The sequence below is a fragment of the Beauveria bassiana genome (assembly GCF_000280675.1).
Source record: "Beauveria bassiana ARSEF 2860 unplaced genomic scaffold BBA_S00024, whole genome shotgun sequence".
NCBI classification, from domain to species: Eukaryota; Fungi; Ascomycota; class Sordariomycetes; order Hypocreales; family Cordycipitaceae; genus Beauveria; species Beauveria bassiana.
In genome coordinates, this window is record NW_007930859.1 from 248,307 (window position 1) to 267,968 (window position 19,662).

At 52.1% G+C, this 19,662-nt stretch overlaps 5 protein-coding genes across 5 annotated transcripts; 2 read left to right on the forward strand and 3 right to left on the reverse strand.

Moving 5' to 3' along the window:
- Positions 1-2,097: 2,097 nt before the first annotated feature.
- On the forward strand, positions 2,098-3,092 carry BBA_07364 (tat pathway signal sequence; the record flags this gene model as incomplete). The annotated part of the gene is made up of 2 exons (XM_008602461.1): positions 2,098-2,341; positions 2,392-3,092. The coding sequence occupies 2 exons, from the start codon at positions 2,098-2,100 to the stop codon at positions 3,090-3,092; spliced, it is 945 nt and encodes a 314-aa protein (XP_008600683.1).
- A 336-nt stretch (positions 3,093-3,428) lies between these two features.
- BBA_07365 (kinesin motor domain-containing protein) lies at positions 3,429-5,991 on the reverse strand (the record flags this gene model as incomplete). The annotated part of the gene is made up of 4 exons (XM_008602462.1): positions 3,429-4,448; positions 4,505-5,257; positions 5,336-5,578; positions 5,626-5,991. 4 exons carry the CDS (start codon positions 5,989-5,991, stop codon positions 3,429-3,431), a joined length of 2,382 nt encoding a protein of 793 aa, XP_008600684.1.
- An 814-nt stretch (positions 5,992-6,805) lies between these two features.
- Positions 6,806-8,621, reverse strand: BBA_07366 (ORF28R-like protein; the record flags this gene model as incomplete). Its single annotated transcript, XM_008602463.1, has 3 exons — positions 6,806-6,995; positions 7,049-7,775; positions 7,874-8,621. 3 exons carry the CDS (start codon positions 8,619-8,621, stop codon positions 6,806-6,808), a joined length of 1,665 nt encoding a protein of 554 aa, XP_008600685.1.
- Positions 8,622-10,559: 1,938 nt separating this feature from the next.
- On the reverse strand, positions 10,560-13,211 carry BBA_07367 (uncharacterized protein; the record flags this gene model as incomplete). Its single annotated transcript, XM_008602464.1, has 3 exons — positions 10,560-11,485; positions 11,543-12,335; positions 13,059-13,211. The coding sequence occupies 3 exons, from the start codon at positions 13,209-13,211 to the stop codon at positions 10,560-10,562; spliced, it is 1,872 nt and encodes a 623-aa protein (XP_008600686.1).
- Positions 13,212-17,732: 4,521 nt separating this feature from the next.
- BBA_07368 (uncharacterized protein) lies at positions 17,733-18,613 on the forward strand (the record flags this gene model as incomplete). The annotated part of the gene is made up of 2 exons (XM_008602465.1): positions 17,733-18,486; positions 18,582-18,613. The coding sequence occupies 2 exons, from the start codon at positions 17,733-17,735 to the stop codon at positions 18,611-18,613; spliced, it is 786 nt and encodes a 261-aa protein (XP_008600687.1).
- Between the last annotated feature and the right edge of the window lie 1,049 nt (positions 18,614-19,662).

Genomic DNA, 19,662 nt, shown 5'->3' on the forward strand with positions numbered 1-19,662 from the left:
GAGACTCAAGACGCCGCTCCTCAGCAAGCCCTGCGCGGTGGCTTGCCTAAACAAGTAACCCGCCGAGCAACCTGTCGACACCCTCAACTCAATTCCACGTATAAAAAGATTTTGAATATGCAAGGGTAGGAGCCGGGATCTTGAAGCATGATAGGAGTTGTCTTACTATGGGGAGAGCATGACCACGGTGTACCAACGCTAGAACGCAAGGCAAGCTGACTCGCAATCACAGGCAGTGTCGTTCCCGGGGCGCTTCGCGAAGTGCTCACACCCGACACTAAAGCAGCAGGGTGTTTCACCTTTATCGTTGCACTGTATGCCCAAGTCAACTAAACTCCTACTCACAAACCAGTTCACAACCGGTGTAAGAGCTAGTCCCGAGCCACTTTCGTTCCAAGGCTGTGAAACGAACCACGCTCAGGTTCAGGCGTCGGGGCGGGAGCTGAAAGTACAACGCCAACAAAGGTGGCAAAGCTAGAAATCATGCTAAAATGCATATTTATTCGAATTAGAAGGGGGGTGTTTTGAGGCGGTGATGATGTTGGCAGCAGGTCTCAAGCGAACAGGTCTCTACGAGTACTTCACAAAATCAGGCCTCTCAGTAGTTAAGCTTCCATAGTACAGCAATTGTAGATGAGTAACATGCCTCGGTAGTCGTACTGAGAATTCCTCACATGACTGGTAATACAAATGACGTTCTGAAGGCGTCTTGCATGCCATCGCTCTGCACCTAGGCTAGGCCATCTTCAGATCAGCATCAGCCGAATCGCCAGGTCTTTTCCCTTCGACAATGATAAACACGGACTTTTTTCTTGAAACCTTCGACAGCCATCCCGGAGTTTCTTCAAGTGTCTCGGATATAGCGGCATCGTTATTCTCTCGTCTGCTCTTGGGAACGTGCTTATTGATCTGGGTCAAATCGTACGATTACTAAGAAACGCCTCATTCGACGGAATTGGCAGGTCACAGATCTGAAAGCCGATAGGGCCTGTAATCTACTGCCAACTTTGCCAAATCTATCGTAGTATAAGTTTGGCCATTGCCGACTTTGTATACATAGGTTATCATGCACATGACCTTGTTGTACCCGGAACACCATACCTCTGCTGACAGCCTCAATTCGCGCCTGCAGTGTTGCCGGTCATGAGACGCTGCAGACTAGACGTCAAAGTTTCAAAATCACGCTGTTTCCAGATTAGATTGCGAACAGAATTGATTCTCTCCGACAGCCTTTTGTCGCCGACATGGCCTGGGAGGCTACGGCAGTAACGCACCATCTTGAACCCGTGATGAGCGTGATGAGCGCCACCGCGTACCTTGGTGTTTTATCAGGACACAGCCTATGGTGGATATTGCAGGATCGCCAAGCTTAACAGGAGCTCTCACTCAAGCCAAGTCATAGACTAGCAAAATGTCCTGGAAAGCCGATGCCACACCCTCGGCTTAGACGTCCTCGCCGATTGTTCATACCCCCACAAATCAATTATATCCGCGGGGTACATTTTTTGATTGACAACTCAAGTCTGACTTAAAACGGCACTTCAAGGCTGGTGGCTGAACGCCTCGTCTCGGCCCTTTCCGCTTCTTGACATCCTTGAATGCCAGCCCAAGCCGTATCCGGAAGGTTCTAGTGTTGTAAGCGGAATGAGGCTGTGCGCCAGTCAGCTTCTCAATATTTTGGCTGCATGCAACCATCATTTGCTCTTTGCTTATAGATTGTGCTATTGAAGATGTGATTGGTCGTCTTGTGCTTTTTTTTGCCGGAACTTTGAGAATAGTTGGGCGCATCCATGCACGCATTCCCCGCATCGAGCGGCACTTGGCGATACGAGCATGGATGCATCGTGGGGGGAATGATGCTGGGCCTACCTAGCGTGTGCCTCTTACTTTGCTCAGCTTCAGCCTGATATGGGCTCTTTTGCTCGCCGATGTTTCCTCTATCGGGATTTTCATTACGTCCGCGCGTGAGCCGTCTTTCTGCGGTTGTCACAACCAGGAGTCTAGTTGTATCCTCGCCTACCCCTTCTCCAGCCTACGTTTCCCGACTCTTTGTCTTGGTTTTTTCCGTTATTTTGTGTTTTGTTTCAATTTTTAGTCATGTCGGGGTTGGATCGTAGCAAGATGCGGTACGAAAAGATTGGATCAGACACCGACACGAGCTCAACGGAGAGCCTGCTTTCAGATCCGGAAGAGCACCACTACACGCGACCAACAGCCCGATCAAGGGCATGGACAACCTTCAACTCGGTGCTCTTTTGCGCCTCTGTAGGCTTCTTCACACTCGGCTGCATCCAGCGCTATCCATCGAATCTCGAAATAATGAAGCGCACATCCTTCTACTGTAAGCCCCCCGCCCTCTTCCTCTACTGCCATCACTAACAACTACCCCAGCCCCTGTATGGGACAGCATCAAGCTCGGCTCTCACGACGCCGTCGTCAGCGGCAGCCTCTGGACGCACAACGCCAGCGACCCCTTTCGCGACTTTACGACACCCAACCCCGACGTCGAGGCTCACTGGCAGGCCCTCGAGGACATTCGCGTCTTCCCCATCACCTCGGCGCAGCTGCGCCGCCTCGGCAAGGACCCCGCCGTGTCGGTCAAGTTCCCGCCGTCGTACGGCCTCGGCGACGACGCCTACATGGCGCAGGTCGACGTCTTTCACCAGATCCACTGCCTCAACCTGCTGCGGCACCAGGCGTGGAAGGCCTACGACCACGAGGCCACCATCCGCCGTCCGCCGTACCGGCCGCTGCACTGGATCCACGTGTCGCACTGCACCGACATACTGCTCAAGAACATCATGTGCGCGGGGAGCGTCGACGTCGTCACGTACCAGTGGCTCGAGTCGCAGCACCGCCCGTGGCCCGACTTTGACGTCAACCACAAGTGTCGCAATTTTGACGACATTGTGGCGTGGCAGGAGGAGCACGCGGTGCCGGTGACGTGGGGCCGCAACGTGACGCGGCCGATGGGCTTTCAGGAGGTGCGCATGCCGGATCTTTTTTTCGAGCTCAATAATGTGACGAGGGAGTTTGTGGCGGCGGCGAGTAAAGAGGATTTTGAGCAAGACCACATGGGACATGGCCCATGACCGCTCGTCGTAGACTTGGAGAGGATAGTCGTGGATTAATGTCGAGCAAAGCATTTACGGCACGGCATGAGAGAGAGAGAGAGAGAGAGAAAATAAAGATGCAGTAAACCAAACTACAGCGGGTATTGTCTACTCAAAAAGAACAATTAAATCTCAAGTCGTCCGCAACAATGAAAGCTCACACAAGTCCAGACCATGTATGCAGCATCCATACAGAAATAACCCATCCTTGCCAAAACTGAGATAAAACGCCCAGCGCCAGTTTATCCCATTTATCTCGTACATAGCCATCCAAATGCAAACTCTCAACATACAGACAGCGGGGAGCAACTACTACTACTGCGTCGCCTTGGCACTTTGACGCATCTTTTTCGGGCTACCGTTGCTCGCACCGCTGCCTGACCGCGAGCCAGCATCGGCGTGAACACGCATGCGCTCCATCTTTCTACCAAGAGTTGCGATGCCGCCTCCACCGGTGCTGCTGCCTGGTGCCACCGCTTCCGGCGCCGGTGAATAGTCATCCCTCTCCTCCAGGGGCTTGCGCTTAGTCGGGCTGCGACCGGCCAGCTCCCTCTTGAGCACGGCATTCTCTCTGCGCAGCCGCTCAACTTCCTCTGTCAAATCCTCCACCAAGACATTCTCCTTGTTGTGCTGCTGCTGCTGCTCGACATCCTGGCAGCCGGTGCTGCTGTCCAGGCCGCGCTCGAGCAAGTCGACCTTGCGGTCCCAGTGCTCCTCGCTGCGTTCCTGCTCCAGCGCCAGACTCGTCTTGAAGCGGGCCAGCTCGAGCATGAGCGTCTGCTCAAACTCGGCGGCACATTCGTCGCGCACGGCGGCCTCGAGGTCAATCAGGCGGTCCTCCATACTGAGGAGGTGAGCCTCTGCGGTGAAGCGCGCCTCCATGTGGGCGTCGGCTTCGGCGCGCAGCTGGTCGAGCTCGTCGCTGAGACGTGCAATTTCTAGCGCCGCAATCTCCATGGTGGCGCGCTCGTCGACGGGCGTGTGGTTGCGATAGTTGCTGTTGCTGTTGCCGCCAGCAGGGACGAATGGACGCTGCTGGTAATGATGCTGGATAGGGCTGACAGAACGTGTGGTGTTGCCTGATGCCAGTGTAGGAGCGTTGGCGAGTATTGTGGCAGTGATGGAGGGGACGCGCGGTACGGTAACCTCACGAGCGAGGGCGCTATAGCGGAGGATCTGAGATGTGGCGTTGTAATCACCGGTTGGGTCGGCAGTCACAATCATGACGCCCCTTTGAGGATTCCGGCGAGGCATATGCGGGCTGGCATGCGACGGGAAAGAGTTGGAAAAGAGAAGCTCAGTCAGCTTACACTGTCTGTATGGGACAACGTTGGGCTATAAATATCAGCGTCGAGTTCAACAAAGCACTATGCGCCATGTAATGGTCATACCTTGGTCGAGGTTCCCAGCTCACTCTGTGTTTGTAGGCACTGTCCGAGGTACATGAGACTCTCATTAATCTTGCCCGCTTCGACAAGCGTAGCACCCGCCGTCTTGGCTTCCCTGGCGCGTTCACTGCCAGCCAAATCAACCACCGTCAGCTTGCTGCCGCCCCACGGGCCAGGCCGTCGACCACCGTGGCGCTTCTTGACTTCAAAGCAAAAGAAACCGTGGCTGCGGCTCGACACGCTGTTGCTGCCGGTGCCCGTCACGCGACGCTCCTGCAGACCAGCCTCGAGAACGAGCAGCGCCTCCCTGACCGTCGTGCAGACAACTTTGCGGAGGCCAGCGACAACCTTGCGATCTGGTGACAGTTCTGTCGACTTGAAGAGTAGAGGGCGACGGCGAAACTCTTTGGTGGCGGCATTCTTCGTGGCAGGGGTGAGGAGATCGTATATACGGTCGTTGTGAACCTCGTACATGGACACAACAACAACATATTCGGCCGAAGCATCACACGGTACGAGGATGCCGCTCACATCGGGCTGTTTCGGGAGAGAGTTTGGCATGGGCGGGAGGTTACGGCGAGGCGCGGAGGACATGAGGCTCGAGCTAAAGTCGCCCTGGATGCTGTTAGTCTTGACACCCTGTCTGTGGACGGTGGATTCGTTGCGGGCCGTGGCGGTGAGGGCCATGTAGATGGGCTCCAGCCGCTTCTTGGACAGAGATTTGGGCTGCGCAACGTCGGGCTGCCAGGAACGGCACTACGGCTCCAGCGTGCGCGACAGTCGCGGCAGCAATGGTGGTGGTGACTCGGGAAACGGGCAGGGCAGGGTTCGTACATTCATGGGTGTGGCAGCGCGCGAGTTAGCTCGAGAAAACTGCGAGTGGTCGGCAAAAACGGTCTCGAGATACTGCGGCGCCGCCACAAGGGGTGATTCTGAAGGATCGCAGGCCTGCAACGATTCGAGGACGGCGGGCAGAGAGGCGACGTCGAGCATACTGGGGCCGATGGAGCGAAAGACGACGTCCACTGCCAGCTGGGTAAGGCCTCGCTGCGTCTTGGACCCGAGAATAGTATGTGTCTGACAAGGTTAATAACGCTTCTCTTTTCCCGAATCAGTTTAATTACCTTTCCAGAGCCCGTCACACCAAGCGTCGCGACGACTGCATCCGTCCCTTCGCCCCCCTTGGGCGCCAGCACGCCCTCAATCATCTTGACAATCTCCGTGCTCGAAAAGACATCCAGCTGCGACGCCGTCTCCGCAAAGACCTGCGTGAAGCCGAAGCGCTCAATGGCGCGACGGCGGTCCGACGGCGGGTTGAGCGTAATGTGGCTGGGCTTGACGCCATCTCGATCGGGCGTCTCGACTGTGAGGACTCGGTCCGTTTGCGCGACAGCAGCAGCAGCAGCAGCAGCAGCAGCCGTGGGCGGTGGGCGCAGCCGAAGATAGACCTCAAAGAGGTTCTGCGACGTCTTGGGAGCGGGTGCGTCCATTGTTAGGTAGGTAGGGTTTAATGTAAAGGCAAGCGCCCGAGTCTGGCGGTGTTGCTGGCGGTGAGGTAGATGGGTCCTTTTGGCTGATGGGATGGGGGTTTTTGGAGAGATGCGGCGGAGAGGAGAAAGGGGAAAAAAAAAAAAAAAAAGAAAAGATGTCGGATAATGCTAGATGGGCGACGCGGTGCAAGTTCGAGTGTGCGCCGTCAAAATTTATTTCATCGCTGCTGTCGAACCTGGCACAAAGGGTTAATACTGCATGAAGTCCTGTCAAACGAGATTGCGCTGGTTGTTTGTTGCGCGACACATTGGCCTAACGCGGTAATCATCTGGTTGGCCCAGCAACAACCCCCACCCTCACGTTTGCAGGGTATTGAACCAACAACCTTCTTGACGACTACCTTTCGACGATTTCCCGATTTTCCTTTTCCTTTTCCTTTTTCTTTTTTCTTTTTTTTTTAAGAAAGTAAACATACAATATAGCAAAAGTTTTTAAAAAGCAAAGCAGTAGTGTCAATTTGGTTATCGAGCTAATTATTACTATTAATTCCAAAATCTGTTCAAGACCTAAAAGTCATGCATCTTTCCAGCTGATAGATTGTGTGATTGAAGTTGTGATTGATTGACTCATCCCCCCCCTTTTTTTTTTGCCGGAAACTTTGGATATGGTTTCGGCGCATCCATCCATGCATTGACGCCCCAAATGTTGAATTGATCGGTCGAATTGAGGTTGTTGTGATGTGGTTAAAAGGAGGAAAAGGGAGGAGAGTCGGCAGCCAAGTTGTTGAATCTTGGGTGCGCGAATTACCAAACCTTATCGCCCGCTCGGGTCCTGATACCAGTCGGGTTTCTGATACCAGTCGGGTGTCTGATACCAGTCGGGTTTCTGATACCAGTCGGGTTCCTGATACCAGTCGGGTTTCTGATACCAGTCGGGTTCCTGATACCAGTCGGGTTTCTGATACCAGTCGACTCCGGACTCGGATGAGGTATGTGTCGTTGATCTACACCCACGTTAACTCATGCGTTCAATCTGATTCTTCAAGTGCAACTCTACAAGATGGATGGCGCTCTGCCAATGATAGAGGACTCATGCGTTGAACAGGGGTATTCAGCTGCCATCCAACGCAGAATATCTGTAGCTTCAGAGCTTATCTTGTCGAGTCCACCTAGCATGTAGTCCAGTTTCCCAGTGTACATGCTGCTGCACTGGACTTTCTTCAAGAGCGGATCGTATGCGCGGCGGATCTCTCCGAGGAATTCAGCTTGCGCCTCTGCGCTCTTGATGAGCAGGGTCCTCGTCGCTGCACTATCCGTTGGATTCATCGGCGCGTCTGCGATATACACCGTCTCCAGACGCTCATTCTGCAGTTTCAGAACCGTGATTAGCTTCTCTCGTTGCTCAGCAGTGCTCTCAATCAGGACCCAGGCCGAGAAGCTGAGGCTGAAATTGTCAAGGACCAGAGATTGGTGTCGGAGCCCATGTATGAGTCGCTCAATAGTCAGATCCTTGACAGCTACCAGTGCGAGGTCGGGACGGTAGAGCCAAGACAGGATCAATCCGGCAATTTCATCATCGGCAATCTTCAAACCCTTGTCCTCGAAGAAGTTTGTGAGGTTGCCGTCGCGTGGGAAGCACCTTTCGAGTGCCAATGGGGTAAAATTCGAGATGTTTTTGAACTCCGCCAATGACTTTTCGGCCAAAGCCGCTTCGCTGGTTGGCTCTTTCGGAAGCGCTGCGTGTTTGTTGGCCCAATTCGTCAGTTCCTCGGTGTTCCAGACCACTGCGACTTGTTAGTAATGGTAATAGCCAGAGAAGCGGCATGAGCGCAAGGCACAAGGTACAGAGCCAAGTGAAGGGACAACGAAAAGAAATACGTACGTTGCAAAACAGTCAAATCGTCAAGACGAGGGAGATTGTGAATAGATTTAATCACTGACTGCCCCATTGGAGTGTACCGCCCAAACTCAGCGTTGCAGTACTCTTCCATCGTTACCAGACGTCTGTCTTCTCTGCCATTGCAGCCTGGTGGCATTTCAATGACGCCCACTTTTATATTATCCAGGTCAGTTGTATCAAAAACGACAATCGTAAAGTCTGATGTAGGGTCTACAACAGATTTGAGACTGTTTGGAGCCCAGATAGACGGCTGCTTGAGAAACTGTTCAATGCTAGTCTTCTCTTTCAAAGCTTGTTGGCCGAGGCAGTCCAAGATGCCGCATGTAGTGTATGGGTTGAGTGCTCTTTGCGGGTTCCGCAAAGCCGTTTGTCTGCCGGGAATACTCTTAGCCAGGAAGCGGGCATCCTTGGCAGCCCCCAGGTCATAGCGGAACCAGAACCGGTATTTGCGGCTCACTTCGAGGACCGATTTCTTCTCGGCCTCAAGTCTGCAGCGAGCGGCTGGGTCCTTGTTCGAGAGAAAATTGTGTATGAGGAGGCTGCGTTCGGCGACCCATAGCTTGTCCTTTTTCCTCCAACAGCCCTCATTGAACGGGACTTGGTTCACAATGGAAATAGGTGTGTAGATACCGTCGATTTTGGTGACGACTTGAAAGACGTAATTGTTATTATTCACCTGCAGGGGTGGGTGATCAAGCTTCGTGATGCTTGGATCGAATGGTTCAGTCATATTGACTATGGAAGAAGAAGAAGAAGAAGAAGAAGAAGAAGAAGAAGAAGAAGAAGAAGAAGAAGAAGAAAAAGAAGAGAATGTTTGCGTTTCGTTGAGTAGATAAGTGCAGGCAGATATGCTTGATGAATATACCAGTAGTCGTTGGGAAGGACGGCTTTTATAGAAGACGAGGTAGCCAGCTGAATGGTATCTCCCTTCTGCCTGACTCCGATGTGAGCATTGAAACCTGATATTGAGCTGCACGGAACTAAGGCATCCTCCGTTGAGGCGTCGATAAACAAGACATACGGTGCAGGCATGTTGACAAGTGTTGTTAACTGCCAAGATTATACGAGTGTAAATTTGACAAGCAGGGGTGCTGGCTTCCAAAAATGGTCAGCGAAGGGGAGTCATAAATTCGCCCCCAAATATTTGATTCCGTATATAGAGTCAAGTGCAGTTGATTGGTGGACCGGTAAAGGTCTCTGTCGCGGTCTTTACTGAGCACAGACCAAGAAGTTAAAGTTTCAGGACAAAAAAGAGGAATGCTGCCTAGAAGCTGCATAGAGCTATCAAAGCCGGTGCAGAGATGGAGCCATGTACAGCTACTTGACGACTGTGTCCACGGGCTCCGGTGAAGTGCTGACCACAAGTATGGCTGCCACTGTCCATGATTAACCAGACACCATGCCAGGTTCGTATATCAAGAGCCACCAAGCCTGAGACATGAAGCGCAACAAGGCCAAAATATACGACGAAATCAGGCATCATCGCAGGATTTTCTTTGTTACGCAAAGTACGGCGCATGTAAGTGTGCAGACCGGTCGCGGGAGATGGAGGGGGGGGGGGGTGGGCACAGACCAACAATGAAGATAAAAATAAAGCAGCAAGTCTCCAAGGCATCAGCACCAGCATCCTGAATCAAAGCCCAAGTTGGCATAGTTACCGGTGTGGCAACGTGGAAGCTATACGTTCAGCTTGGCCCAACATGAAAGGTAACTTTCATGGGCATCCAACGAGAACAGTCACAAAACTACACACAACGCATGAGATGAGTCTAGAACAGCGAGCTCGCACCTCTAATCCAGTGGAGCACCTCCGGCCAAAAGACTTCACTGCCATGCTCTCAAGTTGTACGGGCATGGAGCTCTCTACAACGATGCTACATGTCAAATATCCAGCGCTTACCGTAACGGATAAAGCAGCCCACGCCCCCCCCCCCCTGTATACTTTACTTATATGTACAATGAGCTAACAATAGTATGCAAGTGCTTCCGACGTAGCACGGCAATATCGTTGTGTGTACCGTCCAAGACCAGGGCAAGACTAGGCAGTCGTCCCGTTACGCCTTGTCATCTGCAGCATTTTGATAGCAAAAGAAAAGAACATTAATGATCAGCTAGATTCGTACAAGGCTAGGACTAATACAAGGATATATAGTGCATATATATCGCAGCGCTACCAAAGAAAGAAACCAGGTACTTTTAAGCCGCAGTAGTGTTTCCATATTCCAGATATCATTCAGCCAAGGAAATGAAGACAATATCAACGGGAAATAAATGCAGAAGATGTGAAATAAAAAGCTCGGAAATGGCCACTCTTTCATCGCACCCTCCAGGGGGTTATCGCTCTTCGAAAAGTGCACATAGAGCAACAACAGTTGCTCCTTGCGACATCCATTTTCCAAGAAATCCGCAGATACACACGATAAGAAACGCCTAGTAAAGATTGGCCACAGGCCCTAGTTGGCGACACGAAACCACACAAGAAAAGAATGAAAAAAAGGAAAAAAAAAAAAAAAAGAGAAAAGAAACAGAAAAAGAGATGAATCGCTTCGGATCGTGTCCATACGAGGCCAGGGGCAACTTCTTCGTCAAGAAGTCACGCCGTCCTCGGTCGTCTTTTGTAAATTAGCGATGTGCGTAATTTGCGTCATATGTCATGTTGGGCATCGCGTTAGATTCGTAGCATGTTGACATCCGAGATGCTGCGGTGTCGCTTGTGGCTGGCATTGGCGTGATCACCCGAGGCTTTACGTTTCGCAGACACATTTTCGAGCGGGCTGCGAGCCATGTCACCCATGTGCTTTTTGTGACGGCGGATGGGTGTGAGAGGGATGCCCGCCGTGTCGAAGCGGTCCGACTTCAGGCCCTTGAGAGCCGTGTAGTTGTAGGGCCCGCTAAAGGCCAACGAGTCCTGCGTGGCCTGGTTGCTAAGAATCAACTGCTGGTTGATCTGGTTGCGCCGGAAAGCGCCAACCGTCTCCGGGTTGAGGTGGGAGAATACATCAATCTCGCTCGAGGCCGTTGTGGGGCGAACGGGAGTAGACGACGGTTGCCAGTTACCATTTTCATCTTCCTCGCCGGATGAACCGCCCTCATCCCAGGTGATGAAGTCGCTTATATCCAAGTTCTTTTCGGCATCATCATCCTCGCCTTCGATGCTGGAGGAGCTGCCGTCGACGATACCCTCTGTCGGAAAAGGAAAGAAGGCGTCCGAAGGCCCTATGAGTTGCGGATTCACAAAATCACCAAATGTGTTGGAGGAAAACATGGCATTCAGCATCATGTTGGTGGGGTTGTTGATTGAGAAGGTTTGATCTTCCAGGGGCCAGGCAAAGTTGAACTGCTCGGGGGAGAGGTCTAGCTGCTGACGGCGGTGCGGAGTGAAAATCATCATTTTTCGAGTGAGGGGGTTCAGCACAGCAATGGGCTTCTTGTCGGAGCGGTCTAGCTTGAAACGGCGGACACGAGGCTGGCCACGTTGGTTCTTTACGGGTTCCGACTCAGAATCGGTCATTTCACTAATGGAAACAGATGGACGCCGGGTCTTTCTGCGTACAGGAGGTTCTGGAGTGTCGTCTTCAGTCGTGTCACCATCAGCTGGGCAAGAAATTAGCAATTTACGGAGATAAACAAGTCCCGCGAGGCAGGACTCACTTTCATAGCCATCGAGATCTTGCACGTCGGCCAAGGCGGGCGTTATGTCCTCGATCTCGATGTGTTTGCTGTGCGAGTTGGCGATGGGAGTGTCGTTGTCGGAGAGCTGGCGAATGATATCTTCAGCGTCGGAATCGTTGCCAACGTGGTACTGGCCAGAATAATCCCAAAAGGTGCCAGAGTCGGAGGAACCGTCGTCGGGGTCATTTTCAATCTCTTTGCGAAAAGCGGGGTCTAGAGAGTTTTGAGCAACGAATATGTCGGGGAACAGGTCGCCATGATCGTCCTCGGTGTCGGTAGAATCAGAGTCGCTTGAAGGAACATCAAAGCGAACGTGACGCTCAATGGCCGCATCTGAGGTGAAGACGCTAGCGTCGTTGTAGAAATCCGACACTTGGTTATCTTCTGGGTCGGAGACGATGCCGGCCCAGCTGGTCTGTTCGTCGGCGTCATCGAATTCGATATTGCCATTGACAGAAACATCGACTTCGAGTTCGATTTCCTGGTCAGAAACTTGGTCGTTGTCGTCGTCATCGTCTTCTTCTTCAGCGTTGTCGTCGTCGAGGAGCGGTCGAGGAGAGGTCAGAGGCTCGAGCACGGCTTCTGTGCGAATGTTCTCCTCCTCGACCGCATCAACATCATCCTCATCGTCATCTTCCGAATCGGTAATGTCTTCAACGGCAGAGTAACCATCATCGTCGGAGAGGTCAAACGAGGACGACGACGTGGTATCGGAGTCTCGACGCTTAGTGCGCTTGAGGGCGGTGGTTTTTTTACGAACCATGATCGTAGTCTAATTGTGTGGGGTTATGAACACTTTTTTCTATCCGGCAAAAAGCCAATCGTGGCTGAGAATAAGTGAGGAGAATCCACTCTCTATCGCGTAGAGGATTGACAATGTTTGGGTCGTGAGTGTATCGGTTTGAGATGTCGGTGATTGTGGAAATTTCTGATAGTGTATGCCCCAGGCGTGACGGGCAGAGGTTGGTATTGCGTATCTTCTTTGAAACAGCGCTTTGAAGGCTAAGCAGGGCTCAGCGGGGGTAGAGCTGTGGAAAACGATTTGTCGAGTAGAATAGTCGAATATCTCGGTGAACTGCTGGACTGCGAGCCATGGCCAGGTAAGGGCTACGGCTCGCAGTGGGCGATTTACAGCTCAGCGACGGCCCTAGGCATGGTGACTCGGCAAAATGTTTTCTTTGGGAATGTGAGCAAGCTGTGTGCTGGATAGGACGACTTCGTTGTCTGGGTGGGATGGATTTGATGTTGAAGCAGAAGAAACAAGAAGAGGAGAGGACAGAAGGGGAAAAAAGAGGCTTTGGGCGGGCGTCAGTCCAGCAGTCCCAAACTTTTTTTTGGGTGGGGTTGACAGTGGTCTGCTTCGTCGGACTTTAGTGGATGGCCGCCTGTATGTGTGGGCAGATGGGGGGCTACTGACGCCCGATAATGAGCTTCCATTGGCCGGATTCTGCCAGGCTAGTCCTTCTCTAGATAGAGATCTGAGGCGGCTGCGTACCTCTGCTCCTCTGGCGGTGGGTGCTGCATCGTCACCGCTCTTTGCAAAGCTTCCAACGACATTTGAGGCGTCAACAATAAGGGGCTTTGATGGCCTCACAGAAGAGTCACCATCCAACTCAGAAGGGTCGATCCTGCAGTCACAGCAGATCATCTCTGCACATCCAGCGGGGCTCCCACTGAATGAAGTCTACATTTCCCCGTGCGGGGCTCTGCAAACCCAACATCAAGTTGCGAGCGTGTCGGTATGAAATCTGCCTAATGCCCTAGTTCATGCCCTATTCGACGACACTGCGTGTTAGTCACAGTTCTATAAGCTTTTTTACATTGACTCGTGATATCCAATCGTCCTGCAGTCATAGATGTATGACTCTTTTTATGGCAAGAAAAATTGCCCACCACTTTATTGCTCCACTCGCAGTCCCTGGATTTGCACTCTTCAGCCCCACTGTACCAGTGGCTGACCTCCAATTTCCGGTGGCGCTCCAAGACATTGACTGTACGTTTGACCGTGGTCGAAAGAGACGGAGAACAATAGATGCATAACTTCGACGACATCAACTCCATCACACTCTATAACGTTGGATGCTCGAACTCGGATAACAGATCAATCCCAACTCATCTTGAACGACAAACAGCATCTGCATTTCACTCATTTTGTTGGAAAAGAACGACATGTACGGTATTGTCGTCTCGCACATTGCGCTTGACAGGCGGCGTTGCCGTTTACGCTCCTGCCGCCATATACAAATGCCCCCCGTCTATTTTTCCTCGCCACAACGCTGCGTTGTTCATATGATCAATTCTAAAGTTCTCTACCGCCTCGTGAGGCTGAGAAAGTTGCCCCATTTGAGTTGCACCGAGACTCGTGCGACTCGGCCGCAGTTTCTGGCCGGACTGGCCCTAAGCGTCGCACAGCGACCCAGCGCGACGCGCACTCCACCACATTCTCGTTACTAATGGCTTTTCAAAACTCAGCAGATTTGAGAATCGCAAAGTCGTAATTTCAACAAGACGCGTCGCTACCTTGGGAGATCCCGTCATTTGAGCTGGTGTGTTGGGCTCGCTCCATGGCGGTGGGCTGTGGCTGTGGCAGGTGCCCTGAGCAAGCATGCCCAGCTCGACCAGCCGCTTCCACCGATGGCACCAGAATTCGAAAGCCATGTCAATTATATCACCCTCTTTGCCAGGGTGGGTGGCCACGATGCGCGTATCCTCTTGCCTGTTGTGCACATTATGGTCCTCTGTCAACACGTCAACCATATGGCTTGTCTAGCTCTGGTGATAACTGAGCTCTCATAGCTCTCGATTCGCCTGTGTGAGCCACAGGCGAAGTTGAAGAGCCGAAATCGTACGTGAAAAGTACCGCGCATGAGTCACTGCGCATGAGTCAGCAAATGCAGGTGTTCCAACGACATGGAACTCTGTTGTACTAGCTCGACACCACTGCGAAGAGATTTAGTGCATTGACGATATCCTTGAAGATCGTGGTCTGATGAAGGAGACCGGTCTTCCACTAAATCCCAGCATATGGAGTATCTCCCTGCCCGACTTCGCCTTTCACTATGCTAACATGCAGTGCTCCTCTGACTAAAGTTTAGTCACAAGAGTAACAACATTCACATGGCCTATGCAGCCGTCTATAAGGTTGCAAGACGTGGTGTTTTCCACGATTTCGCGAGTGAATTGATTGGCCTAGTGTAATGGCGATGATTGACGTGACTCTAGGACTGTATTCGGCTACTTGCCCCTCTGTACTGCCAAATCTTGGATAATGCCGACGTCAAGAGCTCGAACGAACAGTTTGTAAATGCACCAGTGCATTTGATCGAAAATTGCTCAATATCATGGTGATGAGCAAAAGAAGCCAAGTGACTGCGGGCGCAGAGGCTCACGGCAGGTGACTGAACCTGCGTATACTTCGGAAAGGCAGAGAAGGAGTATAACGCGTGGTCCCCATTGTTTGCGTCATGACAATGGCACCCCTTGAAAGGCGAGAAATCCGAATTGCGGATAGCGTAGCAATAATGGCAGCCGACAGTCACCATGGACGAATGAAACAGCCAAGTAAAGGTATGTGGTGGAATGAATGTGACCGCAGATGGGCGGCTTTGTTTTGCAAGACCAGTTGCGCGGGAAACAGTCTTGTCAACCGACTTGAGTAATCTTTCTTTGGCATGGTGGCTGCAGTTGTGCTCACAGGTCTAAGCAAACGCCAAAGACTCGTCTCGGTTGCATCCATTGATGGGCTTGGTGTAAGCCGAAGCAACTTCAGCGTCTATGATGGGCCAGACGCAAGTGATGTCAGTCTGTGACGATTTTCAGAAACAAAGCAGCGCGGTAGATGTCCGAAATGACGCAACTTCAAGGAGAAAACAGATACGAGCCGCAACGCCACATAGCCTTTGTTGTCCGTTGTCAACCCCACAACCAACTGAGTTTACAGCGCGAACACCAGAGTTTTTAAGCAACTGTCTCTGCCTCCCTCCGCCCATGCCCTTGTCGTCAAGGCGCTTGTCTCTCGATTTGGTTCATCCGAGCCCTGCCGCCAAGCTACCGTCGAGACCTCATCCCCGATTTTCACTGATTATCTGGCAGACCCCTCCCCCCAAACAGAAAGGCACGGCTTGTTCGCAGGGAAAATTCACCCCCTTATATGTGATCAGATTGCGAGAGTCATCGCTAGCAGCAACATTGCTTTTGGTCTGTCCCAACGATCTGGCGAGACTGTGGAATGTGCCCTGAAATCATGCTGATATTTAGGAGCAAAAGCTCAGGCCAGCAGCACACATCCGTCGTGGTCTATGCAGGTACTATCTTGCGTGGTCAATGCGACCAACACTCGATGCGATTAGCAGCGACATCCTCGCTGGTGAAAAACCAACTTGCTACGGGAACAACCGCATCAGCCGTCACTGCCGGCTTCTGGGCGCAGTCAGGTTAGCCGTTTGCGTCTCGGGTGGCGCAACTCCCGAATGTGCCATCTTTCTTTGTTCTCTCCCGCAGTGTCACAGTGTGCCAGTACCGCTCGGCGCCTAGTAGGATCACACAAGGTTCCCTCCACGCTCAGCTACGCCCCTACCGCTTGTCGTTTGACAGCCAGGGATGAGAGTTGTACAGCGATAGACTTTATTTCACAAGGCAGTGGGCATGTTTCCGATCGTGCTCCGTCCGTCTAAGCTTGAAAGACGTCGGACGATAGTCTGACATGGCTTACACACGGTATAAGTTCGGCACTAGTGCTCGAAATTGTACGACATGGCGTGAAACTTGGAGCCTCGGCTCGGAAATGGCAGAGACGGCGGCAAGCTGCGTACAATGACATGTTGTGTGGTTGCATGCGTGACGCGCGCCAATAGCAGAACCGGACATTTGCGTTGAACCTTTCCTGCTCTGACGAGCACAATATTTGGGAAAGACGGTATTTCAGTATCTAGATTCCAGCCGCCGCCGTACCTTTGGTCGTCAGTCACCAGGTTCATGTATGCATGTCTTCACCTGCTAGGTGGAGAGGACGTCTTCATATGACCGGAACACGTAGTGAAAGAAAGATCAGCAGACCACCCTGGGACAGCGTGCTGCGCAAGAAAAAGCGACATGATCGAGCGGCTAGATCATGATGAATACTTTGTTCCAGTATCGTCGCCGGACAACTCTTCCGCAAGTTGTGTTGCATGGCCAGTCTCAGCAGTCAGTCGCCTCAGTCGTTATTGTTTCTAGACCGACGTGGTAAAACTGATACAGAGACGTATATACTAGCCACCAAAGATGAATAATACCAAATATTTCCCAGTACGAAGCATCACAGTTGTACTTGTCTCGAGTATATTTGACAGCTCGCATTACGCAACCAAGGCAGTGATTAAGTGCACCCGACCGGAGACAAGTGTTTGCAGCACGCGCACACAACTGAACAAAGAAGCAAGGGATACGAAAAGATACAGCTCGAATAGGGTTGATCCGTTGCAAATGCAGTTCAGCTGTGCTACTGGTCCACTTTCCTCCGAGTGCATCAACCTAGGTCAGCAGCACGGCTTCATCTTCCGGAACCACTACAGATTAATTTGTTGTGATACAAAACGAACGAGGTTTGATCGAAATCGCTGGGGCAAACTGCATTCGCTTCCTTCCGAAGCAAAGCATAGCGAGTACGGGCATAGCCAAATGCCCCCAGAGGCCCATGACAAACGACTGGGAACACCTAGGGCACTTGGTAGATCCTAACCTGGTTCGCATTTTGGCCGATGTTGGCATATTTGCGCACTCAAAGCGCTTCGAGCCGCTTGCAGGACTCAAAATGATGGTTCTCCGAGTTTCTGTACACGAAAAGCTGCTCCCGTCGTTGGACGAGCGTGTCCGACGACGGAATGGCAAAAAGGATCGTACCGGGAGCACCGAATCGGCGGATAGTAGAACAAACCACAAAACGCGGAGATTTTGACATTCGGGTTGAACACTAAATCACCATATCCGCGTTACGTCTCCCGGCGCTGGCGTACAGAAGCAAGCAACGGCAGCAACGAATGTGTCTTCACCACCGGGCGCGTAACTGCTTGTATAAATACCCTTGCTTATCTTTCGAAGATATTCCGATTATCATATTCAGACTTTATCTCGTCAATCTACGTACCTTCTAGCTGCTATTATCTTTGGATATACTTTCCCATATTCCAATATGAGTGACGCGGGCCAACTACACAGCTTCGACGATGCCATGGACATCAACAGAGCCCCCCTCCTCTTCTGCGAGCAGATTCTACCCAAAAACATCCAAGAAGTGCTCTTCTACGTCGTCATCCGTCACAATGGGCAGTTCCACCCCCTCGCCGTCGCGTCCCAGATGCCCCCCATCGGCGCACTCTGGCAGGTCTTGCGCAAAGACTTTGTCGTCGAGTCGGTGCGCAAGATATACGCCCACCTCTCCGACGAACGCAACCACGCCAAGCTCGCCGAAGAGGTGCGGAACGCGCGCCAATTCTACTACTACCAGGGCTGCGAGGCGGCGCTCTTTGGCCCGGAGGAGCCGCCCGGCGTGTCCAGCGCCGAGGACCGGGCCGTCTGGCTCGCCAACCCGGCGTTTCCGCACGCCGCGCGCGCGCTCACGGACAGCTTAGACGGCGAATTTTGGGCGCCGGTCGGGCTGCACACGACCATGGGCATGTATGACCAGCGGTACAGGGCGGTGGTGTTTGACGTGACGGACCTCGACAACGAGGCGTGCGGCGTGGTCGAGATGAAGCAGGTCAGGAAGACGCACGAGTTTACCGGCGCAACGGAAGAAGTCATGTATCGGACGGTCGTGACGGTGCCGGAGTGGGAGGCGATGGAGACGGGCTTTGAGAGCATGCAGGGAAAGAGAGATGATTCGGCGGCGCATCGCATGGCGGATTTTCCCACCATTCCTTTGATCAATGACGCGGTCCAGCAAAGTAAGTGGATGCTCTGTTTTTCTCTTTTTTGTCTGTGCAATTTGGCATGATTCATGTGTCGTTTCGGGGCGAATTGGCTAACTAACGAGTTGCAGTGCTCTGGAACAAGAATTACATGTCGAGCTAGCCAGTTGGCGGAGCTCAGAACGAAGCTTCCCGAGGCTGGAAGCGAGGAGGCCTAGGAGTCTGAATTATGATTGACGACATTCGGTGTGGAAATTCAGCCACCGGGGTAACTGTCTATCAATCTATGTTGCGCCAGCCATTGGGCATAGCCGCCTGTCACGGGTGACATGCGTTTCTCTACCCCGGGGGACAGTGCGTACTGCAGCACACAGGATGGATGGATTTATACCATTTCAAATCAATGTGAATATTGTGAAATTATTCTTTTACGCCCGTGGCACAATATTTATGCTGGTAATTGTCGTACTGTGACACGAGACTTTTCTTCGGTGCTTACGAACATAATCTAGCAACTTCCGGAGCTAAGCACAAGTATCGTAGCTCAAATCGAGTGCGGTTCAACGTATCCTGGCGCGGCAAGCGGTTTGCAAGCAGGCTGAATCCCATGTATATCACTAAAGCAATAGCTCTTTGGGCATTGACAATTTTTGCTGTTGCTTCATGTCATGTTCCTGGCCAGAAGTGAGTGCGGGAGTTGGCCGGTTCGGCGGGCTGACACGATGGGTGTGTTTACTTACGACTTGGCATGGATGAGTCTTTCCCGACAAACACCAATCGTCCCACCGCATCGCTTCTGTATGTTGATACCCAAAGGAAGAAAAAAGTCCTAAATACATCATCAGACAGGCCTGGAACTCGGTCAGAGGTCCCGAAGCCACGGCAAATCACATACGAACACGTAGCCTAGACTTGGCCGATTTTCCCGGCTTTGGAGCCCGAGCAGACAGTTTTTTCTCACCGGAAATAGTCGTTGTCGATTGGTACAAATGTCTTGGAAACGGCAGGACTAAGTTGATGAGATGATTTAGGCCGTAAGGTAAAAGCTGTAGCAAGACATTTTTTTTATAAGACACGGCAAAGACCCTGAACCGCGCAATACCGTTACGTGCGGAGCAAGGTCTCAGCCCAGCTAGCCATTATTTTGCTCTATTTTACAGAAGGGAAAAAAAATGGTACGCTTTCTTTGTCTTGGCTGAATCATGGGAGAGC